We start from the raw sequence: 26,495 nt of genomic DNA on the forward strand, positions 1-26,495 counted from the left end.
GTCATGGCGTTGTTTTCAACAAAGAGAGAATATTGTGTAGGATTTCTATTTCAGCACATTTACTCAGAGTTTCAGTCCCTAATTTTTAGGTTTTTTTTTTTTTTTTTTTATCGTCTCTGTGAGATTGAAGTGTTGGATGGGTGTGAATTTTCGTGTGAGAATCGTGGGTTGTTATTCATTGTTACCATAATGAACGAATACTCACTTGCTTCTCTCTCTATTGGGCTTCAAGATGAGGGTCAGTTTAGATTGCAATTCCCTTATAAATCAATCTTTCAATTGAATATGGAGGCGTAGGCAGTTTTTTCCCTTTATCTTCTTTGTGTTACGTTGTTTTCGATTCTAGCATGTTGCAATTCTAGATTTCATATTGAAGAACGTGCAATGCGAATATGGAGAAGAGAGAGAAGCACGAATGAGTTTGTGCACCGCTCTTTTTCTATTCCTTTTTTTTATTTTTCTTTTGCTTTTTTTTTTCATTTGTTATCCTTATGCATGAATGATGATCCTCTCCGAATCCTCTTTGTGAGGATCTTGAGAATCTTCAAATCACATCCGTTCATCGTATATTGTACAGTCAGTTTTTATCAGATATTGTTTATATTTAATTTTAAATAAAAAAATTTACAATGATTTCTGATCGCACGATATACGATGAACGAATGTGATTGGAGGATTCATGGGATCATCACAAAGAGGATCCAGAGAGAATCCTCATTCCTTACTCATTAAGTAAGAGTAAAATAAAAAACAAATTTAGTTGAACAAGTAGAACGTGTATGCTGATTGCTAGTTTTTTTCTTAACAAAACTCGCACAAAAACACATTAAACTCAACAATTTTTAATATAAATCATCACCGGGTGGCTTAATGGTTGAAGATTAACTCTAGACTCGTATTTTACATGATACGTCCCGAATTAGATTCATGCTATTGGTAAATCGCACGATGATGGTTAACGGAACTTAAAATGCCTCAGAGTTTTTTCAATTCCTGAAAGAGTCCCCTTTTTGAAGAAATGAAACAATTTTTAATATAAAACCAGTAAAAGGGTACAAAATATACATAAAGTATCAACCAAACAATACTCTTTAACCAAAAACCTTACTGGCTTTCAAGTTCAATTTTTAACCTCTGAAGCATATATACCACAGTTGCTGGCATTCCTGTTAAACAAAAAAAGAAACTTTCTTTGTGCCTTCGAACTTCTGCCGCCGCTTTCTGGTCTCTCTCTCTGATAGCTTTTGAGAGAAGAAGAATTAGAAAGGCTTTTCAGCTTGAAGAATCTCTCTCTGTCCTTGTGGGATTGTATTTCTGCAAATCGCAGGTGGATTTATGGATACGTGATACGAAATTGGACCGCGGGAATCAGCCAAGAAAGTCGTCGTATTTCCTGCAATCCTTTCCAAGTATCAGCCGTCGGATCGATGAACGCCTCAATTCTCGGATTTCATATTTATATATAAAGGAAGGTACTTTTTTGATGCTCTGTTCATTCCAATTCATGGGTTTCATCTCTCTTTTCATTTTTTTTAGTTTTCTTTTGCGCTTGAAATTCTTATTTTCTATATATAACTTTTGGAAACCTTTCGTCCATTTGCGGCTTTTTCACACAAGTATTCAGAATTTTGATTGTGTATTGAGATGAACATGAATTTGAGTTGTTAAATTTCGAGCTGCATAATCACTTTCATGCTAGTTTTTCGATATAATACCCTCCAGTTTCTTTGTATGTTCGGTGCAAGTTACGGACTTGTGTTGGTAGCAAAGTAACCTCTACTGATGAAGCTTTTTACATCATGCTGTTAGTTTGTGATGACTGTTGCTTATATTCTTCTTCTTCTTCTTTTTTTTTTTTTTTTTTTTTTTTGTTAAGTATTAAATTCTATACATGTTCATGTAGGCGGATGTCAAGGGCTCGAGATAAGTCTGGTGGTTGGGCTGCCTTTGACCTCAAGCAGCGCCAGAAACAAGACCTCGAGCCTCAAGTTTACAAGGATCCTTTCCTAACTATACCGACCACTCTAACTTCTCTACATCCTCGTGAAAACGTACCGAGGATTAATGACCTTCCGGGCAGGCCCTTTTCAACTCTACTCCTCCCATCTGTAGATTGTCCAACTTCGGCAGAGAATAGGGTTGGGAAAAGACCTTTATTAGATGGCGATTCCAGTGGGAAACAGTACACTTCCGTGGAAGATAATACATCTTCCATGAGGAAGATCATGGATCTTTACCCTTGGGCTGACGATTTCTTGATTGAGGATATTATGGTTGCAATGGATAATGATATAGATAAGGCCTCAATTTTATTGAAACAATGGTTTCCTCCGGCAGCTGTGGAGAGAATAACCAAACTAGCATTTCAAAAAAACAACTCCAGCTCAAATGTCTCTTTAAGTGATAGAGAATCTGTTCCTCAATCTCCTTCTGGCATTTCTAACCTTAACTCTACGATTCAAAAATGTCTCAAAGAGAATAAGATAGAATTGTTAACTGGTGATGATTGCGGTGTGCAAAAGCTTGCTAATGATGCAGCAAATAGGAAGCTGGTTCTGGGGAGTTTGGAGTCTGTACCCATCGAACCTGAGTGGGAAGAGGATGATGTTTACTTGAAGCATCGAAAAGATGCATTAAGGATGATGAGGTATGCTTTCTGTTCATGAACTTGCAGGATATGACTATTAAGCAGTGGCAATTGTGTTTTTCCCTCCCTGTTTGGCATAATTTTTTGTTCTTATGCTGCCTTCTTTTCGTGTTGCCAGTCTCGTTGTTTAGTCATCCACCCAAGTTATACAGCTTGTGCTTGTTGCCACTTCTCATATGAACATTTCTTAGGTTTCACAACAGAATTTTGTACTTTATCTTGCTGTTTTCGTCGGCTTTTTTAAACTATGTCATAGCATTGGTTCTGCAGGATATGTCGTGCTTCTTGAAAAACCTATGATTTTGCATACTATGTCGTAGCATTGAAAATTTTCTTTTCTTAAATAAAAAGGTCAGCATCACAGCACTCTAAGGCAGCCACTCATGCCTTTGTTAGAGGTGACCATTTTTCCGCCCAACAACACTCAAAGAAGGCTCGAGAGGAACGGTTGGTTGCTGAAAGCCTCAATAAGAAGGCAGCCAAAGAAATTTTAAGGATCAAGAATAGCAAAAATGATTTATGGAAATTGGATTTACATGGCCTTCATGCATCAGAAGCAATTCAAGCCTTGCACGAACACCTGCAGCAAATTGAAACAAAAGAGCTATCTAATTGCTCTGTGTCACCAAACAGAGTTAAGATGGAAAAGAGGATTATACGTTCTTCATCACTTGAGTCGTTTAGTTGTAAGGACAGAGAGAAATTGGATCAACAGAAGGCATCATCAACGCAAAGACCGGCATCCTTAGAGATCATCACAGGTATATTGTTTCATTCATTGAATTTATAATTTCAGATGACATAGGTAAATAATGTCGGAATTTGAAGTTATCTTCATGCATCAAAATTCTAGAATCTCTATTTTATGTTGACATAGGATAATTGGGACATACTTATTTGTTTGCCTTTTTTTTTTATCTGCTAGGGAAAATATTATCATTAAATGGAAGCAAATAGGTTAAAACTTAATATCATTTAGGACAATCTTTATAAACATATGCTGTATGTTGGGGGTAGGGATTTGGAAAATCATGGATGTACATTGATAGGTTTTAAACTTAAGGGAAAAAATAGGGGCTGACAGAAAGATGGTTGGAATATAACTAGGCATCAGCTTTTTCCATGGTTTCAGGTTGATTTGAAGGGCCAAGGTAAATGTTTCAGGTTATTTGAATTTTGGGTTAAGGACTGTAGAGAATAAGTGTGGTTTTAAAGTCATTTTAAATCCCTCTATCTAATGTTTGTAGTTCATTTCGAACTAATTATTCCAAATCCCCTTGGTACCTGCAAATTTCCTCATCCAAACACTGTGTGTGTGTGAAAGTTCCTTGTGCAGGGCGAAAAAGCTATTGAATAACCAAAACCACTTTAGGTAATGTTCGACTAGAAATATAAGTTACAGAAAACATAAGTTAGAGAATCACTTTCAGTTCTTTCGTCAGGAAGCACTCTGTGACGATGCTGGATGCGGTTGTGTTTTATTCAAAATTTATGTGCTTTTAACAAAAGTGTAACAAAAAAAAACCGCTTCCTACGGAAACAATCCCAAAGAGGAATGAACATTGCTTGCCCTAAATTCATCTACTCATTAATGATATGTTTGCTGGAACTTGGTCATTACTTGGCAAGATGGGAAAACAGTCTTTCTGGAATCAATACAATGCTTGTTAGAGGATTAAATGAAAAATGTGGCACTACATTGTTTTTTTTTTCCTTCTCAGTGCGTGCGTGTCTTGTGGGGGGGGGTTGCGGGGGTGGGGTGGGGGAGGATGGTTACAGGATGCAACCCTGATTTCTCTGTTTATACATGTAGGTAGAGGTAATCATAGCCGAGGACAGGCTGCACTTCCAACAGCTGTGAGAAGTTTCCTTAACGAGAATGGGTGATGCATCTTTCTTTAGTTTTTTTTTTTTCGGGTCTAATAAGCTGGCATTGGCACTGTTTAGTTTGTTGTGTAAACGATGAAATGTTATATTGCAGGTATCGTTTTGAGGAGTTGAGACCAGGTGTAATCACAGTGCGGCCCAAGTTCCGTCACAGGTGATTGCTTCATCAAGTAACCAAGTCAGTGATGATGCAGGATATGTTGTTGCAAAACGCTCTTCTGCACTTGCTTTCTATGCCCAGAATATAAATCAGGCAGTTTCCCTCTTGATATCGGAATCTCATATTTGTATGATTAGGAGTAAGGATTTAGTTTTGGACGATTAAGAAGCGAGAGATTTGTATTAGTAGCCTAGCTCGTGTGCTAATTTAAAATAAATGTATCTCATTTCTAGACGTGGAAGACTTATTTAATTGCCGAGAACCAACTGTGAACTTGATTGATTTGCAACTAGTAAGCAACTGCAACATCACTTGGTATTAAAAAGCTAATGTGAATCGGTGTCTTCAGGATTTTCCGGAAGAGAAATGCTGGATGAACAATTACATGAGGTTGCACCAAGTCCATGGGCTCATTTTGGCATATATATTTGAAAGTTCTTTTGCTCCTTAAGTGATGGAGAAGACTGTCACCGCATTGATTATCATCGCCGGATGAGCGCGGTTTAATCTGTTTTCCTCCAGAAATGTCAGAACTCATCCAACGCGACAATGGTAATGGTAAAGCCTTTGCCTTGTGGGTCGAAATTCGATGGGAAAAAAAAAAAACTATCATGCTACAAGCACTGCCAAGATCAAAGTAATCATATATTCATCTAAGTTACGGAAAAAAGAATTTGAGCTTGAATGCAAAAGTATAGTACTAGTACAAAACTAGCTAAACCCATGTATGCACAAACTCGATCAAATCCAATATTGTTGTTGTAAGGCCCGAATGTTTGCAGTCACAAATTTCTCGGACTGATACGTCAGCCAGAAACCTTCCATGACAATAATCTCGTGGCGGATTACAGCCCGCGAGAGTCTTTCAACCAATGAGAAGCCTCCTTCTTGAAAACACTCATCCGAGTACTTGCCACGTGTTCTCCCCACCTCCACCCTTTCCCTCCCTTTTCTTCTTCGTTCGTTTCTCTCACTTTCATCTCCTTCCTCACTCCAAAACAGACTGTCTGTCTGTCTGTCTGTCTTCTTCTGCTGCTTCGCTCTCTCCCCCTCTCTCTCTTGCGGGCATGAAAATTGGGGATTAGGGTTTTGATCAAATTCTCGATTCTTTCTCCCCAATGGCTGCTTGTTCTCTACCTCTACTGGAACTGACCTTTCTCTCACCACAAACCACTCCCAAACGCCGCCTTTCTACCTCTGGAGTTTCTCTCTCTAGATTCTCTCTTATTGGATACCCTAGGGGCGGTGTTCGATCCCGAATCAGAGCGACTAAAGAGGATGGCCTTGTAGTTGAAGAGACGATCAACAAAGTCAATGGTGTCGAGTTGGGTGGTAATGGCGCTGCTGCTAGTACTAGTGGTAGCGATTACGGGTCCAATGGCTCCGTCAACAGCTACTCCAATGGCAGTGCTAATGGGGCGACTAACGGGAGCTTGGTGAAGTTCGTGAATGGCAATGGAGTGGCAGCGGAAGTGGAGGAAGGAGTTCAAGTGTTGGAGACGAAGGAGGAAGGAAGGAGGAAGAATATTGAGGAAATTGGAAAGGAAGATGCGTGGTTTAAGCAAAGCGGGCTACCAAAAGTCGAGGTATGATTGCGTGATGTTGATTTATTATTCAATTGTCTTTAAAGGAGCGCTGTGTGTTTGTGCTAAGTTATTTTGAGAGTATGAATTCCAAATTGAGGAATTAAAGTCTTATGTAGTAGTTTAAATAATCTTGGGCGGACCTCTCCACTCATTTCCAATTGGTTTAGGGTTGGATGCTCACACTATAACAAGTAACAAGTTGGTATTGTTGAGAATGAATCCCACATTGATGAGAGGAGGGACCTTGCATGGGCGTATAAGTAAGTTGGGCTACTCTCTATATTGCCAATTGGTTTTATGGTGGAACCTCAACTTTTGAATTCGAGTATGCATATCGGTGCAGTTTGTAACAAGACATTGATTTGGAATGTAGACGGTAGATGTAGGTTTTTTGGAATTTTAGTTGAAATCTTAATTGGTTTGCTTGCACAAACAGAAATTTTTTTTGATCTTCATTTGGACTTGAGGACTAGAATTCTAATTCACAGAGAGGTTTTGAACACGCTGTTACATCAGTAAAATTGAGGTGGTTTTGTCATAGTGAAGAAAGTACTATTAGCAGTCTAATGGATCATGTTATTGATGTGGTTGGTAGGCTATGTTAAGTGGTCAAAAGTTGTTTTTTTCCTCATCTACTACAACACCAGAAAAGAGGTCGCACTTGGTGCGATGGCAAGTGCCTTCGTCCATGAGCGGTAGGTCTCGGGTTCGAGACTTGGGAGCAGCCTCTCCATAAATGGGGGTAAGGCTAGCCGACATTCACCTCTCCCAGACCCTGCGTAAAGCGGGAGCCTTGTGCACTAGGTACGACCTTTTTTTACTACAACACTAGAAAAAGTATACATGAAATACAGATGTGTGGATTGGTTGTAGTATTAAGAGATGCAGCAAGTATAATGTGCAGATTGTTGGAGAAAAATAAAACTGAGCAACCTATAGTGGTAGTGGGGCCAATGACAAAGATATATTTTCTTTTTAATAATGTTGGAGATCATATTTTTTACATGATATATGTGTGTGTGTTCACTAGGGTTACCAATATTACCATTTTCTATAGCTACTGTTTTGCGGTTATTTCAAGCCTTAGTTTTTAGGGTTTAATAGCTTTTATGGTTTAGGTAACTCTGAAGCTGGCCTAGTTTTATGGGACAAGGATAGGATGAAAGATGTTTAACAAGTGAAAATAGAAACTGAAAATAAAAAATGGTTCATGCAAATCTTAAAAGGGGATCATTTATCTCTTTGAGTTCTAATCAATGTTTTTTTAAAAGGCTCGCCTAGGCGCCTTGTGAGGCTGGGCTTGAGGGTTGCTGCCTCTGTTTTGAGGGAGTGGGCGGAAGGCGCCGCCGGAGCCACCTAGGTGCGCCTCAGGGGATATTTTATTTTATTTTATTTTTTTACTCCCAAACCCAAATTTTGGGTAGGGTTTGAACTACCTCATACCTCTTCCTTGCACTATCATCTCTCTGCCTTGTTTTCTGATTTTTATTTTTTATACAATGGATGTGTGTGCCTTCTACGTGCATTGTTATATGTGTGCTCATTGTGCTTTTCATCCTCTATTATATATATATATATATATATATAAAATATATGTATATATATGTGTGTATATGTATTTATAATATATGTGTGTGCTCAGGGTGATTATTGATTAATAATCTTCTTCTTTTTTAATATAATATATGTGTACGCTCAGTGTATATATTAAAAAATTTAGGTCCTGTGAGGCTTTGCCTCACGCCTAGGCTGGGCTATCCCTCGGACGCCTCGCCCACGCCTTACGCTTTTAATACATTGGTTCTAATTCATGCATTAGTGACAAATAGATTCATTTCGTACTTTATTGCTAACATTGTCTTGTATGTGGAGCCAGAATCTACTCTATATAGCCGTATTTCTTTGAGTTGGCTGTATAACATTGAAATCGCTTCTTTTTATAAATTTGTTGGTTGCTTCATTTGTATTTTGAGTTTGAATATGTGCACACACGTGCCAAAGTAATATGGTACTTTTTGGTTTTTACAGGTCTCTGTTGCACCCGGTGGCCGTTGGAGTAGATTTAAAACTTACTCGACAATCCAGAGGACCTTGGAAATATGGGGATTTGTTCTAAAATTCATTATAAAGGCTTGGTTAGACAATCAAAAATTCACTTATCGAGGTTAGTCACTTCCTGTAGAATGAAATTTCCAAAGTCAAATACATGAGTTTTTCATTTTGGCTTTCCATGTGAGTAAACCAAAAAATGGAAGAAATATTAAGAAGCCCTTGCAAAGCCCATGTAATAATAGTGTAGAGCTTGATTCCCACTTCCCATGGAAATTCCTTCTAATTTTACAATCTATTAGGAACAAGCATTCTTCTTCAGAACTTCTTCCTCTGTTGTCAGGTTTGAAGATAGTCAGCACAATTTTAAAAATTTAATCATGATGTGCCTTGTAATGTACCAATCTAATAAAGTGGTGGAAGCCAATCCTTTCTCCTTGAATTTTGAAAACAGATAAAGATTGTTTGGTTTTGGTACCAGGTCCCAATTGGTACCTGGTACCAGACATTCTATATCCCTTTTCAATAGTTAAGAACAAATGCTTGGCTTCCATCACCATCTCACATGATTTTGAAGGCTATAGTACTGTACATGGTACAAGTTTATGATCTGGATTATAGCTCCGGAATGGTAAATCCTTGTAGCATTATAATTAAAGTAGGGGGGCTAAAAATGTTATTCAATGGTACTAGTAATAGTCATGTTTATGTGCAAAATGGGAGGTTGAAATTGCTCTCTTTCTTAAGCTTTGCGACAAGTTGTTATTGGAAGCTAATTTTGATAGCATTACTTCGAAGTGAGTGTGATGGCTCTGTTGTTGGTTGTATCTATGAACAAAAATATGAGGTATATATTGTATATCCTATTTTCAGCAGTGAGGAAACAGGAGAGGTTGGCAGGATATAGTTTGCATTTGGTGATCTGTGGTTTCCTCTTTCTCTGAATTTTGCGATGTACCTTCCTTTTTTACAAAGGCAGATTGACGGTGTCTACCCCAACTCTCTTAGCTATAATTCTGTGAAAGTATGTAAAAGACATTTATAAAAACTGAGGGTGGCGGAGCCACAGTAGCATCCATGTCATCTGGGAATTTCCATAGGAAAACTCTCAAGCAAAAGAATATAAAAAAATTGGATGCAATGCTGCCCCCATGGCAGTGCCTTGAATCAACCATACAATACTAAGTGAGAGAAAAATGGTGGATGAGCTTGAGCAGTTTGGGCATTGTATGCACACTGCCTAATATTTATTGGTCTTTCTCATAAATAAATGGTTCAAAGGAATTAATTCTTCTCGGAATATTTTGAATTTTATTTAGAATCTAGAATTCTTTTCGTAAGGCAGGCAGACTGTATTTTTTAGTGCTTGTATCTAATTTAAAAGGATATGTGCAGGGGGAATGACAGAGGAGAAGAAAACCTTGAGGCGTAAGGCACTTGCCAAGTGGCTTAAGGAGAATATTTTGAGATTAGGTCCAACATTCATTAAAATTGGCCAGCAGTTCTCCACAAGGGTGGACATTCTTGCTCAAGAATATGTTGATCAATTGTCAGAACTTCAGGTTGGAAATTCTTTAATTTAATGTCAACAAGAATGCACATTCATACTGTATACTGTTTTATACAATCAGCTACTGAAAGTAGAGCCAATTTTGTCTGTCGTATCCGTTTCTCAATCACTCGCAGTTGCTTATCTTTTCTTAATCTAATTTCAGGATCAAGTTCCTCCTTTCCCTTCAGATACAGCTATTTCTATTGTTGAAGAAGAGCTTGGTGCTCCTGTGGGAGATATCTTTGATCGGTTTGATTATGAACCAATAGCTGCTGCTAGTCTTGGTACTCCTGATTGCATTTGTCAAGTTTCTGATAGCAAAATTTGTGCAAAAAGAATGAGAAATCAGAAAATGAATCTAGCATAATTGTGTTTTTTTGGGTTATAGTATAGTTTGATAAGAGATGAAATGTGAGAATATGGTATCTTCCTTTATGCAGGTCAGGTTCACCGTGCAAGATTGAAAGGACAGGAAGTTGTTGTTAAAGTACAGAGGCCTGGACTTAAGGATCTTTTCAATATTGATCTTAAGAATCTGAGGGTCGGTTTCTCATATTGGCTTACAGTTCTTGATTAGTACTATTAATTTTGGGATCTTTGGTATATGTTCACTAGAAGATTTGAACGTCCATTTACCCTCACCCTACGGATCCATGCTACTTGAGCTGAGGTCATGGATAATGTTTGGGCTAGTTTAGGATATCATGGTTTTGTCTGATCATGGTTGAATTCTTTTTTGGTGTTTCTTCTTTTCTTTTTTTTTTCTTGCTTCCCTTGGCCTGCCAAAGTTGTGAATTTCCGCTTGATGTTCTCCGCTTATGGTCAAATCATTCAAAAGGGACTCAAGAAAAGCGATATTGTCACTAAGATTGAATTTAAGTGGGATCTTCAAAAGTGGTGCTGAATGTTAATTCACGTAATATGCTAACTGTATAATTAGATCTCATAATATTCTTTCTATTCAGTTTGGTTGTTTCTTGTGTATTCAGTTTGGTTCCTCTTGGTCTTGTGAGGGCAGTGGAAATTCTGATGAGCATTGTCATATTGTCATTTTCTTTTCAGGTAATTGCAGAATATCTTCAAAAAATTGACCCAAAGTCAGATGGTGCGAAGAGGGATTGGGTTGCTATCTATGATGAGTGTGCAAATGTCTTATATGAGGTATTGAGATCCGCTTTCGTTGTTTTAACCATTTTGGCACTAAATAGTGAGCCAAAGGGCACATAACTCGTGCTTTTTTTGTTTAGTGTAGGTAAAGGTCTCATTCTCCACAGTGGCTTATGTTTTCTTACTACGTAATAAGTTGAACCATGCTTCAAGGAATAAGATGTCATCCATGTCGAGTCAAAGGATATTGACATGGATGAGTAAGGATGTAGGAAGCAATGTATTAAAAGCGTGAGGCATGGGCGAGGCGTCCGAGGGATAGCCCAACCTAGGCATGAGGCGAAGCCTCACGGGACCTAAATTTTTTAATATATACACTAAGCGTACACATATATTATAAATACATATACACACATATATATACATACATACATATATATATATATATATATATATATATATATAATAGAGGATGAAAAGCTCAATGAGCACACATATAACAATGCACGCAGACAGCACGCACATCCATTATATAAAAAAATAAAAATCAGAAAAAAAGGCAGAGAGACAATAGTGCAAGGAAGAGGTATGAGGCGGTTAAAACCCTACCTGAAATTTGGGTTTGGGAGTAAAAAAGAAAAAAAGATCCCTTGAGGCATGCCTAGGCGGCTCCGGCGACGCCTTCTGGCGCCTTCCGCCCACTTCCTCAAAATAGAGGCGGCAACCCTCAAGCCCAGCCTCACAGGGCGCCTAGGCGCGCCCTGAGGCGAGCCTTTTAAAACATTGGTAGGAAGTCATGGAGTAATAATGATGAAGTCATGTGAGGGAACTTAGGTGATACATACAGGAAAAGAGGTCAATAATATAGATGGTTCAGTCCAACAAAGATAAAGAAAGGCAATTGAATGCTGACTTCTTTTTCTTGAAAAGAAAGCAATTTTATTGTTCACAGCTTGACAGTATTCTTAGACTTTTTAAACATAGATTTTTGTTTTCTATTAAATGGTAAAGATAATGATAATAATAACGGATGGTTTATGCTCATCTTTCACGTGCAGCATTCTGTGCTTAGTAAATTGTTGATAACTTATTTTCAAAACATTTTAATCTTAAAAGCTGCCTTCTTTTATACAATTTTTTTTTACTATTCCGTAAATCATAGCTAATTATTATAAAGTTTTCCAGGAGATTGATTATACCAAGGAAGCTGCGAATGCTGAACTATTTGCAAGTAACTTCAAAAACATGGATTATGTCAAAGTCCCAATGATAATATGGGAATACACTACACCACAGGTTTTGAGCTTTCACAACTAATGACTTTTGATCTTCTAGATGTTATTGTTCATTAAATCCAACTTCCGTTATATTATTATTAGGTTCTGACAATGGAGTATGTCCCGGGCATCAAGATTAACAAGATACAAGCTATAGATCAATTGGGCCTTGATCGGCAAAGGTCAGTACCGTTTCTGTCTCTTAGCCTGGGTAAATACTTGTTAACTTTTGACGTCTTCTTATCACTCCTGATGCTTCCACTATCAATTTGACTTCCTCAGGCTGGGCCGGTATGCTGTTGAATCGTACTTGGAACAAATTCTGTCTCATGGATTTTTTCATGCTGATCCTGTGAGTTTTTGTTGTTTAATTCAATTTGTGGTTCTAAAGCATGATTTGGGTGTCAAAACTTAGAAAACTGGGAAAATCTCAGAACTGTGGGTGTACATGAGAAAATACCTACTCCTCATTCATGGTCATCACATTTGACAATATGGCCTCCTTGTTTGGTTCTCTTACACGTCCTGGAGTAAAATACTAAACATGGCTGCGTCTGTAGTCCAAAAGGCAATTTCGGAAACCGTAATTGTAAAAAGAAACATGTCCTGCTCAGATTTATAAGCAATCCCTCATTGCTGTCAGATTGGGACTTCTACATATATATTTGCTCTAATCAAATAGCTATAAGATGGCCCATCGTGAGCTTTTCTGATTCCCCCCTTAGGGATCAATATTTCTGTTGCACATAAGAAAGCTGTAGTCCTCGTGTTTTTTTATTACACATTTCTGGATTCCTGGCTTTTAATATCCCCTGCCAATTTGTTTCCACAATTTTCCTCTTAATGCAGCATCCTGGAAATATTGCTGTGGATGATGTCAATGGTGGAAGGTTGATTTTTTATGATTTTGGAATGATGGGGAGGTATTTCCTTGACTCTGTTTGCTAATCTACAATCTACCAATCACTGCTCTCCAAGTTTTTCTTTATTTTTAAATGTGTCTTCATATTTATACTTTACAGTATCAGCCCAAACATTAGAGAAGGTTTGCTGGAAACATTTTATGGAGTTTATGAAAAGGATCCAGATAAGGTTTTTTCATCTTTTTGTCCTTTCTTTTTAGTTTGCTATTTTCTAAGTACGGTTCATTGTACCATGTTGATCAGGCAATTGGAATTACAGTTAGTTTACATTAATTATACCATGGTTCAAATGCCTGGTTGTGATCTTTAAATGATGGAAATTAATTATACCGGTGCAGGTCCTTCAGGCAATGATTCAGATGGGTGTTCTTGTGCCTACTGGAGATATGACAGCTGTCAGACGAACAGCACTATTTTTTCTTAACAGGTGCTTCTGAATCTTCTGATAGAGAAGAAAACAGGAAATTTAAATAGAATTTGCATGGTTCCATTGTTCGTTTCTTAATATACACGTCTACTAGTAATATGTAACTTGCGAGGTGCTAGATAAGGCACTGTATCAGCTATGGTTCCAATGGAGTTTTTTGTTCCAGTTTGAATGATGGAAACTATTTATGGTTGGAATGGATCTATTCGTATAGTTGTCAATTGTTTTACGGGCTGGGGTGTAATTTAGATTGACTGACAGCCTACTCTTCTTGGTTTTGTAAGCAAGGTCTTAAGTTAAACATATCATGTTAACTTTGATTGGTAGTTCCAAAATTTTTATTCTGCCTTGGAGTTCTTTTCTAATGCTCAAATTTTGCAGTTTTGAAGAGCGACTTGCTGCACAGAGAAAGGAGAAAGAATTGGCGACAGCAGAGCTTGGGTTTAAAAAGCCATTGAGCAAGGAGGAAAAGATAATGAAAAAGAAAGAAAGGCTGGCTGCAATTGGTAATTCACCTTGTTTAAATCTTCTATCTATGTTAAGGTTCTTACCTTACATAGTTTTTAGATTCTTACAACTCAGTATTTAATGGAAGAGTTGGAGGCTGACCTTTTCAGTTTGCCAGACCTATGTCAGGCATTAGAGCTTAAGTCAAGTCCTGCACAAATTTTGATGCTAAATGAGTATATTGAAAGCCATTTTTGTGGGATAGAAATGATTTGTACTCCTTTACAGTCTCCAGCTTCTTGTTTAATTTAGAGAATAAGAACTGGTGAGCTTTCTCTTGGCTGCATTTATACTGGGACCAATTTATGCCATGTCAAGCTTAGACAGGATCAACTCAAAATTTAAATTCTCAGTCCATAGGGATGTATAAGTTAGTACGTGGTGTTACCCTCGTACTTTATTTGGTTTACACTTGAACAAGTAAATCATCGACACCAGGTCCACTATTCATATCCCATGTATTTTCTAATCTGGTTAAACATGTTTCTTATTATCATTTATTCGATAATGGCCAAATAATATTTTGGGTTTCCCTTGTGGCTACCTTACACATGAAATTGTTTTTAAGTCTTTGGTGTAAGCTCAGCCACCTGAGCAATTTAAATTTGATGTCTGATTAAGGGTATCTTAAATTAAACATGTTTATGCACCAAGTTTGATTATGCTAAAATGTCCATTTTTAAACAATGTAAAATTTGAGTCTGGGCTCCAACTGTAATCAAGGGTTAACTGGTTTCTGTCCAGTGGCTGGATTTCCCGGATTGTTGTCAATACTAAATTGATGCAACCCATAGGCTATTTTTGCAATTTTCCACTGCGCATTGATGTTTGATACTCAGTACCTTGCATTCTTTTAACAGGGGAAGATTTATTAGCCATTGCAGCAGATCAACCCTTCAGATTTCCTGCGACATTCACGTTTGTTGTTAGAGCATTTTCAGGTAGCGTAATAGAAACATGGTGGACATGTTTTTGTTGTAAATATGTTTGCATTTTACATTGCTGATGTAATGTGTTTATTTGTAGTTGAACAAAGAGACCCATATATTTATATGTGTATATCCTCTTAAATGGACTTCTTTATTTTCTCTCTTTTCAGTATTAGATGGCATTGGGAAGGGTCTTGATCCTCGATTTGACATTACTGAGATAGCCAAACCGTGAGTGTAATTTAGCTTTAAAACCATTCCAAAGTTGTAAAATAAATACCTTCTTAGATTTGGTAACTGTTACTTCCCCTTGTTTTTGACAAATCTTGGACACTCTGCCCTGTAGCTATGCACTGGAATTGCTAAAATTTCGTGAAGCTGGAGTTGAAGTCATTATAAAGGCAAACTCTTAGCATCCATATTAAATTTCATTTTGTACAATCTTTCTAGTACAAACCCCATTCTTACACTAAACTTATAAATGTTCCAGGACCTCAGAAATAGATGGGACAGGCAGTCTCGTGCGTTGTATAACTTATTTAGACAGGCTGACAGAGTTGAAAAGCTTGCTGAAATTATACAAAGATTGGTACCAACTGATTTTTATCTGTGAATAAATTGAATAGCTTGTTATAATTTTCTCAGTTGTGGATGCCACTTGTTTATTTATAGGAGCAAGGTGATCTGAAGCTTAGAGTTCGGGCTTTGGAATCTGAGAGGGCATTCCAGCGGGTTGCAACTGTCCAGAAGACTGTTGGAAATGTGGGTTGAACTTACTCATGACCTAATGGCATACACACATGATACTTATCTTTGTTGGAATTTGTTTCAGTATTTAATAATCTGACAAGAAAGTTGTGAGTTGAATTTTCTTTCTTTATGAGGTTCCATTAGTTATAATACAAATTATATTAAAGCCATACTGAGGTGTGGTTGGTCCTACTCGCATCCGCAAGCATGGAAGGGGTCTATTTGAATGATTTAGATGCATTTTCTCATAAGTGTATGACACTGACATTAACGCTTCCTCGTCAACAACAGGGGTACCATATCTAGAAATCAAATAAATCAGTTTTAACTGTAGCATTATTGAATGGCATTTAAAAAAGTTCTTACCGAACAGAAAAATAAAAAAGCAGAAGACGCACATTGACAGTTTGGGAAGTAGAGTAGAGGTTTTGATTGCTTTTCTGAGTCATCTTCAGTTCTGAACTAGGTGCATGTGCATAGTTCTGTATCTCTCGTCTGCTAAAGCTTATATGAAAATTCCTACTTTACTGATATGTACTATTTACAGCTCAACTAGTTGAACGTCTCTCTTGTCTGCTAAATCTTATAATGGCATGATGTCTACTTGGCTTGATCTTTTGTTTGACTAATTTGCAGGCAGTTGCTGCTGGAAGCCTAATAAATCTCGCAACAATCTTGTATATTAATTCCATTCGAGTAAGCTATCAAATTACTTTTGGTACCTATGGCATTGTGTTTGAATCCCTGTTGTCTGATTTTCTTCAAAGCTCGATTCTGATGCTACCTATTTATTCTCAGGTTCCTGCCATTGTAGCATATGTCTTTTGTGCATTTTTTGGTCTTCAGGTTCTCATTGGCCTCATAAAGGTGAAAAAGTTCGATGAGCGGGAGAGATTAATAACAGGAACTGCTTAAACAATTGGTGAGTGAAGCTTATTCTATTTATACAATCTATCATTTTAGTTCTTCATCCATGAGAGTTGAGATAGAGAAACAAGGTTTCAAATGAAAAGAGAGCTGAGTGTTGAACGTCCTTAAAGGGTCATGGCTCCAAAATGCCTTTTCTGCTCAAGTAAATAAGTAGTTTTATCTCTTCGTGTTTTGTAATGTATGGGAATTTTGGCAACAAGTTGAATGACTTTAACAGGGAGAACTTAAATCAAAGCTTGTCCGGGATGATTACTTGGTCAAACCCACCAACCTTGTCTTTGATATTGTTAATGGATCTTACCACATCATTAACAGGAAAAAGATATGATCCATATGATATAGTTGGGTCTTAGAGAAACCAAATGGGTGACTACAGCTGCCCGTTAACTGTTTGAAATTTTTTGTAGTCGCTCCATTGATGTACAAGAATAGAATAGAATACCAAATGTGATTGCTGTTTGTAACTACAAAGACACTTGCACTCCGCTCTTTCTTATAAACATATTATGTTGCATTTTTCAAGTGGAGGGAAATCCAGCTCATGGTTTTACAAGTCAACTTTCTGATCCTCGAAGAGAATTAGGGTCGATCTTGGGAATGCAGACTATATCATGGTTCTTCTAGCAACAAATATGATCCTGAACTACCATTTCACAGGTTTGTGATGGTTTTTTAGAAGCTGAGCACTGGGGCTTATTCAACCAAAGTTTAATAAGAGTTGGATTTGTAACTCTGTTCGGTTAGGTTGGCTATTGCGACTTTGTTTCAAGTAGTCCCAAATTTACAGTCCCGAATGTAGTTATATTGAAGATGTGTCGTCATTTTTCAGGTCGATGACTGTATAAGGCAGCTTGCAGTCATAACATTGTAATTTGTTTTGTAATTATCTTATAGCCAAGAGCCTGACATGCCATTCTGTGGTCAAAATTTGGGCTGCTGGGATGTGCATAATTGTTGTATAATGTTGTATCAGACAGATTTTCGAATTTTCGAGCTGATATGTAATTATATATTTAATTAGTTTTGCACTTTAAAGGTGGCCAAATTGGGATATAAATAATAGCTGGTAGATTATTTAACAAGTTTTGTACTTTAAATATCAGTTGCTTTTGTAAAGCTTAGAACAACTTTGTTATGCTTGCCTTTCCCTTCAGGAACAAAATAGTGTCTCTGTACTCTTTCTTCTCATACATTTTCGGTTGGGCATTTTAATTTGATTGAAGAAAAATTGGTAAGAAGTTACCTTTTGCAAGGGTGCACACATGGCAATCATCTACTGCACCGGTGATACCACTTGGACAATATTTGTTACAACAGTGTCATGAACAACTTCATGGCAAAAGTACATCTAAGCGGACAAAAAAACTTAACACATCTTTATTTCATAGGCATATGACACTAGTGTACCAATGAATCCGTGCTAGTAGCAATTGTTGGTGTGAGTTGAATATTCTCTTACAAAAGTCGCTTGAGCCATCTTTCATAGAAAGTTGTTAAAGCGACTTTGGTATGTTAATCAGGTTTATTGAACAATTGGATTCATTGAATCTTATACATAGGTTCATTAACTCTTGTACTTTTTGTTCAGTGTATGAGGAGTAACTGAGGTGTATTTGTATTTTCTATATATTTTACACATTTGAGGATGAATAATATCAAAAAATTAAATTCAAAATTAGCCCAAATTAGCATGGTATCAGAGCAGAGATCCTAAGGTCCTACCATGAACCCGACAAGTTGTCACACAAATCGTCCATCACGATTCATCTACGGCATCAATTGGCATCAAACTTAACGGTGCCAATTATGGAGTTTGGTCTCAAATTGTTGAGATGTTGTTGTTAGCGAAGATAAGTTGGGATACTTGTTTGAATGTAATCCTCAACCTCCTATCGATAATCCAGTTTTCACCATATGGCGCACATAGAATGCCATCATGAAAGGTTGGCTAATTAATTCTATGGAACTCCAATTTAATTGGGTATCTTCTTTGACTACCAACAGTGAAGCAAGTGTGGGATGCAATTACCAATCTCGAAGTCTTTAGGTAAATGTGGTTATGCTTTACATGTGAACAATGATAATACTTGATCATAGACTCCAATGCTACGGACCATATGAATTATGACCCCTTTGATCTAGCATGTGACACCAACTCAGTATGACGTAATATCACCAATGTTGTTTGTACCATACTTGACCAATCCTAAAACTATCAAGCACCGATCAATGTCATACCTTCAAGGACCCACTGAGGGGTTCATGCTGAGGCACCTTTGTCGAAGCACAAGAGTTTCCTTCCAACCAGGAGGCCAATTATAGTATGATACATGTCAACGTCAGAATAAAGCTCATAGAGTCCCACATCAACCGCAGACAAAATTTGGAGACTCTCCTCAACTATAAAAGAAGACTATTCTCCTATAGTTAATCCCTAATGTCATTATTGTACTTAAACTAGTCATTAGAACTCATTAATGATGATTATGCTTGAACCTATGTATTTGTGTGAACCCTTCACTATTAATGAGAACTCTTCTACTTCGTGGATGTAGCCAAACTTAGGGTGAACCACGTACATCTTGCATTTGCTTCTCTATCTCTATCTCTTTACATACTATCCTCACTAGGTGACCGAAGCAACCGAGCGAAGGTCACAAACTTGAAACTTTACGTTGTTCCAAAGTCTTCATTGATTTTGTGCATCAACATTTGGTGTTGTCTGTGGGAAGAGACACTTATTCCTATTCTCTCTCCAACTTTGTCAAGCTGGTTTCCATTGTTTGTACACTCTCATTCAATTAAGCATCATTCTCCAACATGAGGAGCGAAGAAAGCCACAACACAAAGAACGACACTCCCCTTGTGCTTAGTGTGAGGCAGCGAAGGAAGGAATGAAATAAGTTTTCTCTCAAAGCTAAAGTCGAAGAGCTGGAGGCTCAGAACAACAAGATAGCAATGAAGAATGAAATCCTCTAAGAGCGGTATGATAAGCTCTTCAAAATGTTCCATGCGGCTATGCATACTCAGTCACACGAGCCCATTGCCTCTATGGACGTCAACCATCATATGGGTACCCCCTAACCTGGGGGCTCACTGGTCTTCAACATGGATATTCTTAATGAGGAGCGAGCTACTCATCAATGTGTTGATCAACATGAGACTTCTCTCAACCTAGCTATTTTGACTCGAAGTAGGAGGAGTGGAGGGAGACACCTCCTTGCAGAAGGAGTGGAAGGATTAAAAACTGTTTATTGCGACTGTCGAGACTTCTTGAGGCAGGGTCAAGAAAACACCATCCACATAAACTCAATGATCAAAGACCCAAAGGTCATCAAAGGGCTCAATCCTCTACCACAACGTAGGCCAGCCCCCAATCCAAGAAAGGAACGACAAGCCTTTGAGGGACAAAAAGGTGTAGGAGACTTGGGGGACTTTCAATAGACACATCCTAGAAACGAGTACGGTGAATCCAGGGAAAGGCCACATGCCTTTGACCAAACTTCCATACTTCCAAAGAATGAGAGAAACATACGAAGAAAAGTTCTAATGGTGCCTAACATCACTCAAGACCTCCTTATCTTGTAACTCATCGAAGAAGTGAACAAGCTGAAGGCTGAGTGTCAGGCTAAAATACTTGATTGGAATCAGCCAAGGCCAGACTCTCTAACAAGAAGGATCATTTGCACCCCTCTACAAGGAAAAACAAACAAAAGCTTGGGTTACAATCATATACTGGGAGGGAAGATCCAATTGAGCATATCCACGTCTTCGAATTTACCATGGCATACCAAAGACATAATGATAAGGAACGATGTCTCATATTCTCCTCAACTCTCTCTGGTGGAGCTTTCAATTGGTATTGTTGTCTTCAACCTAAAACTGTGGATTCTTTCGCTGAGCTAAAAAGAGTCTTCATGGCTCAACACATCTTCCAAGCTGATCGCTTACACTCCATTGATGAGTTATACACCATTCGTCAGAAATCGGACGAGTCATTGCGTGAATATGCCGGTCGCTTTAGCCATAAGTACTCTCGTTGCGTTGAGGCAGATGATAAAACAACACTCAGGGCCTTCACAATAGGTATGTGTGAATGCTTCTTCAAGTACATGATCAATGTTAACACTTGGAAGACTTACTCTGAGGTAATGATGCAAGCTTACAATCATGCCTTTGTCGAGGCAAGGACATACCAAGGGAACCCTCATATGGTTAACCCTTATCAACAAGTGCAGAGTGGAAGTCAAGTTCTACCAAGTGAGAAGGTTTTGGTTATTCAGACACCCATTGCATCCTGCCTCACTTAGCTACTCACTAAGTCACCAAATATATTCTTTTCTTGGTAAGAGGAAAGATCTTTACTCTCAGCAAGCTCATTATAACAAAAGGGATAAAGATTCATATCAAGACAACCAAGGGTGAATGTACCTTCAACTATTATGACCATGGGGTTAAGCCTCGTTCTTTCAAAGTGGGGGTACTAGGTGCTGAAGGAAATGCTATTATAAAAAGGCATACACATAAAAATGTTTTGACCCTCAGCCGTTTGAGATCTTTTGTAACACAAGCCATTCGACAAATATTTAAGGAAGAGGGAATCAGACAACTTCGTCTGAGTCTTTTACATTCCTAGCACTAGAACACTTGGTTTATGCCGACCTACCTTTATAGTCCAACTCAGAGCTTCAACATGCGTACTTTGACACAAAGTAAGTGAAACTAAGTGTTACAACCAACATGGTTCACATATCCAAAACATGGATTCCTTTATGCATAGCAAAACTTTCATAAGCATTACTCATATCAATCAACATAAACATCATACATTTCAACACATTCATATATAAGCCAACTGAGTTTCGAAGGGGTATCAACATATTTTTTATCATTCGGCACTTGCTACAATGTGCCTTGGCACTGCCCTTATTCTCACCAACCAGGTAATGAAGGAACGCACCTTTGTATCACTAACCAGGTGATGAAATGTATAACCCGTACTCTAATATCATTCGGCAATTTGCCACTCTTATCACCAATTAGGTGATGAGGGAACTCACCTTCGTATCACCAAACAGGCAATAAAGAGTACAACTAGTACTATTAATAAACATTTTTGCCTCAACAACTCACCATTCTTTCCACCAACTAGGTGAGGAGTGGTACAACTTGTACATGTGAACTCTTAGCATTCACAAATAATAAAAAACCCTCAAGCCTTACAACTCAAAAGGGGGATAAACAAGCTTAACTCAACCCAACTGGGGGAGCATTTATGCCCAACAAGGGTTATAGTGACACACCCTGACCTAAATCGAGGCATGCTGGCCGTCTTGTGAAGGTGACATAGCCATGTGCGCCGTGCAGAAGTGAAGGTGAAAAGATAATATGGGTAAATAAACAAAAAAAATCAAAACTAACTAACTTACACTAGACTAGTATATAAGTACGAGTGAAAGGGTTAGAGTGTAGATACACATAATTAAAGCGTAGGTACCAAAGTGTAGTCTAATAGGCTAAATACTAAGTATACAGGATATGAAAGAAAACCCTACATTGATGGACGTCTGTCAGAATCGCTGTTGAATCCTCGTGAGCCACCAACACGAACTTCTAACTAGAACCTGGAAGGGCGCAAAAACAGAAAAAGTGAGTGGGCAAAAACAAAGCTTTTCAAACCATTTCTCTTTTCAAAAGTAATAACCCTTCACTGTAAAACCCTTATAGTTTCCCAAAAAATAATAATACATACGTATATAAAAATCACGCTTAAGAATAGTGAAAATAATAAAAAAAAATATATATATATATGTCATGTCAAGTGTCTCAGCATGGAAATAAGTAAGCCAGGTGAAATAAATCAATGTAAAATGATATGTCAGCTGGAGTCACCTAACGTGACCTGTACGTTTGAACCTATAGCTCATCATGTATGCTTGCACACAAGTCGGAACCACCTATTGTGGTTTGTACGATAGGGTTGGGTGCAAATAAGTACGCTCAAGTGCTACGATCACGTGAAGGTTGTGCGAATAATAACGGGTCACCTACGAGTCGGAACCACCTAATGTGGTCTTACGACAAGGCTGTGCACCAAACTTGGATCCAAGGTGAGCGTGCGGTGCGGGAGGTAAACATCACGTGAAGGAATGTGCCCTAGCCACGGGCGGGAGCAATAGCACCGGGGTGCAGGATAATGAGCTCTAAATGCATCTACGTATAACCACAAACAATGCATCCACTATCATCAATATATAATCACTTGAAACTTACTTGGACATCCGCAACATCAAGCAACAATATGCATACTTTAAAGCATAATGAATTTGACATGGCATTTAAAGTCGTAACTCCATTAAAACAAATTTCTGGGAAAACGCAAAGCATATATACGTATATATAGAAAATCAAAAGCCCACTCATTGGTATGTAGTTGGATCGTAATCCCCGAGTCTTGCCTGGGTGGCTCTTCCTCCGAAAACGTCTCACCTATATGTGAAAGCACTATTTTAACGTTAATTTTAAGTACATAACCAAAATTGTGTAATAACTTCTCATACATTGCTCAATTGGGGTGTTTGAATATATCATCGTGGCCTACTCAACACCACGAGCATCCCCATATGAGAGATGGTATAAAGGCAACTTTATAGCCATTCTCTCACTCTTGAGGAAAATAAGAGAAATTTTTTCTCTCTTTTTCTCCATAGAGGCCGGCACTTAGGGGAAGGATAGCTAGCAATCTTTCTTCACACCTCATCCTTGGTGTGGAGACTTAGAGACACTAAATCTTTGGTGTTCTTGGAGATCCTTTCCTCACATCCTCAAGGAGCAAAGGAGTATCAAAAGGAAGAAAAACACAAGGAAGATCTAAGGACCTAGGAGGTGACTTGAAGGCCCTCCACTTGGGTGAATCCCTTGCTTATGTAATGTGTTTATTTGTAGTTACACAAGGGGACACATATATTTATGTGTATATCCTCCTAAATGGACTTGTTTATTTTCTCTCTTTTCAGCATTAGATGGTGGCATTGGGAAGGGTCTTGATCCTCGATTTGACATTACTGAGATAGCCAAACCGTGTGTGTAATTTAGCTTTAAAATCATCCCAAAGTTGTAAAATAAATACCTTGCCCTTGTTTTTGACAAGTCTTAGACTCTCTGCCCTGTAGCTATGCACTGGAATTGCTAAAATTTGGTGAAGCTGGAGTTGAGGTCATTATAAAGGCAAATTCTTAGCATCCGTGCGTTGTATAACTTATTTAGACAGGCTGACAGAGTTGAAAAGCTTGCCGAAATTATACAAAATTGGTACCAACTGATTTTTATCTGCGTGAATACATTGAATAGCTTGTTAAAATTTTCTCAGCTGTGGATGCCACTTGTTTATTTATAGGAGCAAGGTGATCTGAAGCTTAGAGTTGCAACTGTCCACATGATACTTATCTTTGTTGGAATATGTTTCAGTGTAGGTTCCATTAGTTATAATACAAATTATATTAAAGCCATACAGAGGTGTGGTTGTGTCCTACTCACATCCGCAAGCATGGAAGGGGTCTATTTGAATGATTGATACGCATTTTCTCGTAAGTGTATGACACTGACATTAACGCTTCCTCGTCAACAACGGGGGTACCCGTACCATATCTAGATGTCAAATAAAAATGGCATTCAAAAACGTTGTTATCGAACAGAAAAATAAGAAAGCAGAAGACGATTCAGACGACCAAGGGGCCAAGGGGCCAAGGCAATGATTTAATGGTCCTCCTTTCAAAACCGTCAAAGAATATTGGGGGTGTGTTTGAGTGGAACTCCGCCATAAGAGAATGTGTGAAGCAAAATTGTTCCCACAAAGCCCTCCTCCTCTTTCGCCAAATGAAACAAAATGGTCTGGAAGCTGACAACTTCACCTTTCCCTTGCTTGCCAAAGCGTCTGCCAATCTGTGCAGCCTCAGATCCTCCCAAATCATTCACTCCAATGTCCTCAAGTCGCCGTTCCGGTCCGATCTCTATGTGCAAACAGCAATGCTTGACATGTACGTCAAGTGCCAACAACTCACTGATGCCTGCCTTCTGTTCGACAGAATTCCCGTGAGAGACGTGGCTTCCTGGAACGTGATGGTTCTCGCTTTTGCGCAATCCGGGTTTCTTGATAAAGTGTTGGGTTTGTTCCGTGACATGAGGTTTGACGGAATTCTGCCGGATACTGTTACAGTTGTGGGGTTGACTCGGGCAAGTTTGGATTCGAAAAATTTGGCATTGGTGAAGTCCGTGCACGCGTTTGGGATTCGAATTGGGATAGATGGAGATGTTTCAATGGCCAACACTTGGATTTCTGCCTATGCCAAGTGCGAGGACTTGAGTTCCGCCATGGCTGTATTTAATGGGGTTGAGATTGGTGTGAGGACTGTTGTGTCTTGGAACTCATTAATAGCAGGATATGGAAGCTTAGAAAAGTTTATCAATGCTCTAAGTTTTTACAAATGGATGTTGTGCGATGGATATAGGCCCGATACAAGCACTATCGTAAGCCTCCTTTCTTCGTGCATTCAGCCTGATAAACTGTTCCAGGGCGCGCTGATTCATTGTCATGGAATTAAACTGGGCTGTGATTCTGATATTTTTGTTGTCAATGCCCTTATATCTATGTATTCCAGATGCAGTGATATTTTATCTTCTCGATTTTTATTTGATGGCATGACTGATAGGACTTGTGTTTCATGGACTGCTATGATCAGTGGGTATGCTGAGAGAGGGGATTTGGACGAGGCACTAAGGTTGTTTCATGCTATGGAAGTTGCTGGTGTGAAACCCGATTTGGTTACTGTCCTTTCACTGGTTTCAGGCTGCGGCCTAACAGGAGCACTTGAGCTTGGAAAATGGATTCATCAATATGCCTTTTCTAATGGGTTAAGAGACAATATAGTGGTCTGCAATGCATTAATAGACATGCATGCAAAATGTGGAAATATTATTGGTGCTCGAGAGCTCTTCAATGTCTTGCCAGTGAGAACTGTTGTTTCCTGGACAACGATGATCACAGGGTGTGCTTTGAATGGCGAATACAAAGAAGCTCTGGACCTTTTCAGTCTGATGGTGGAGTTTGGATTGAAACCAAACCACTTGACGTTTCTTGCCATTCTTCAAGCTTGCACTCATGCAGGGTTTCTTGAGAAAGGATTGGAGCTCTTTCACATGATGAGAGAAGTTTACAATATAAATCCCGGGGTAGATCATTATTCCTGTATCGCCGATCTTCTTGGACGTAAAGGGAGGTTAAAAGAAGCAGTGGAGCTTGTTGAAAGTATGCCAGTGAAACCAGATGCCGGCATATGGAGTGCGTTGCTTAGTGCTTGCAAGATTCATCGCAACGTAGAGATGGGTGAATACGCTTGTGGTCGTCTATTTGAGTTGGAGCCCGACCTCGAGGGGGCAGTTCCATTTGTGGAGATGGCTAACATATATGCATCGGAGAGAAGGTGGGATGAAGCGGCTGCAGTAAGAAGAGCGATGAAGATTAACAAAGTGAAAAAATTTCCGGGACAAAGCCTTGTTCGTGTAAATGGGAAGCCTCACGTGTTTACAGTCGAAGATCGGGGTCATCCTGACAGCTTACTTTTATATGCAACGTTAGATAGTTTGAGTTTGCAGTCGAAAGAAGAAGAATACTGGCCATATTTAGAGGATTTTGTGACATGATTAATATTTGGATTGGTAATTTCTTGAATTATAATTGGTTATGAACTCGTCAAACATGAGATTCG

At 38.5% G+C, this 26,495-nt stretch overlaps 3 protein-coding genes across 7 annotated transcripts; all 3 read left to right on the top strand.

The window, feature by feature from the left end:
- The first annotated feature begins 1,098 nt into the window (after positions 1–1,098).
- On the top strand, positions 1,099–4,956 carry LOC126605378 (uncharacterized). Of its 2 annotated transcripts, none has more exons than XM_050272760.1 (5): positions 1,099–1,472; positions 1,904–2,647; positions 2,999–3,408; positions 4,461–4,530; positions 4,629–4,956. In XM_050272760.1, exons 2-5 carry the CDS (start codon positions 1,908–1,910, stop codon positions 4,690–4,692), a joined length of 1,284 nt encoding a protein of 427 aa, XP_050128717.1. In that variant the 5' UTR covers positions 1,099–1,472; positions 1,904–1,907; the 3' UTR covers positions 4,693–4,956. The 2 variants fall into 2 exon arrangements, with proteins under 2 accessions (XP_050128717.1, XP_050128718.1); XM_050272761.1 differs by having other exon boundaries at positions 1,100–1,472; positions 1,877–2,647.
- A 675-nt stretch (positions 4,957–5,631) lies between these two features.
- Positions 5,632–17,766, top strand: LOC126605376 (protein ACTIVITY OF BC1 COMPLEX KINASE 8, chloroplastic-like). 4 transcript variants are annotated; one of them, XR_007616931.1, is made up of 22 exons: positions 5,632–6,280; positions 8,309–8,444; positions 9,725–9,891; positions 10,045–10,165; positions 10,322–10,422; positions 10,944–11,042; positions 12,174–12,284; positions 12,368–12,447; positions 12,548–12,617; positions 13,115–13,188; positions 13,288–13,357; positions 13,527–13,615; positions 13,997–14,121; positions 14,983–15,063; positions 15,222–15,282; positions 15,398–15,452; positions 15,542–15,640; positions 15,724–15,813; positions 16,438–16,497; positions 16,600–16,723; positions 17,047–17,097; positions 17,255–17,766. XR_007616931.1 is itself a non-coding variant. In XM_050272757.1 (21 exons), the coding sequence occupies exons 1-20, from the start codon at positions 5,813–5,815 to the stop codon at positions 16,714–16,716; spliced, it is 2,274 nt and encodes a 757-aa protein (XP_050128714.1). In that variant the 5' UTR covers positions 5,637–5,812; the 3' UTR covers positions 16,717–16,723; positions 17,255–17,766. The 4 variants fall into 4 exon arrangements, 2 of the variants coding, with proteins under 2 accessions (XP_050128715.1, XP_050128714.1); XR_007616930.1 differs by lacking the exon at positions 17,047–17,097 and having other exon boundaries at positions 5,637–6,280; positions 17,255–17,388; positions 17,561–17,766; XM_050272757.1 differs by lacking the exon at positions 17,047–17,097 and having other exon boundaries at positions 5,637–6,280.
- Positions 15,820–26,484, top strand: LOC126605377 (pentatricopeptide repeat-containing protein At4g19191, mitochondrial-like). Its single transcript, XM_050272759.1, is given in 3 exon segments — positions 15,820–15,935; positions 24,204–24,457; positions 24,459–26,484. Coding segments are annotated over 2 exon segments (2,034 nt in total). The 5' UTR covers positions 15,820–15,935; positions 24,204–24,395; the 3' UTR covers positions 26,431–26,484.
- Positions 26,485–26,495: the final 11 nt, after the last annotated feature.

The sequence above is a fragment of the Malus sylvestris genome, chromosome 15 (genome assembly GCF_916048215.2).
Source record: "Malus sylvestris chromosome 15, drMalSylv7.2, whole genome shotgun sequence".
In the NCBI taxonomy this organism is placed as follows: domain Eukaryota; kingdom Viridiplantae; phylum Streptophyta; class Magnoliopsida; order Rosales; family Rosaceae; genus Malus; species Malus sylvestris.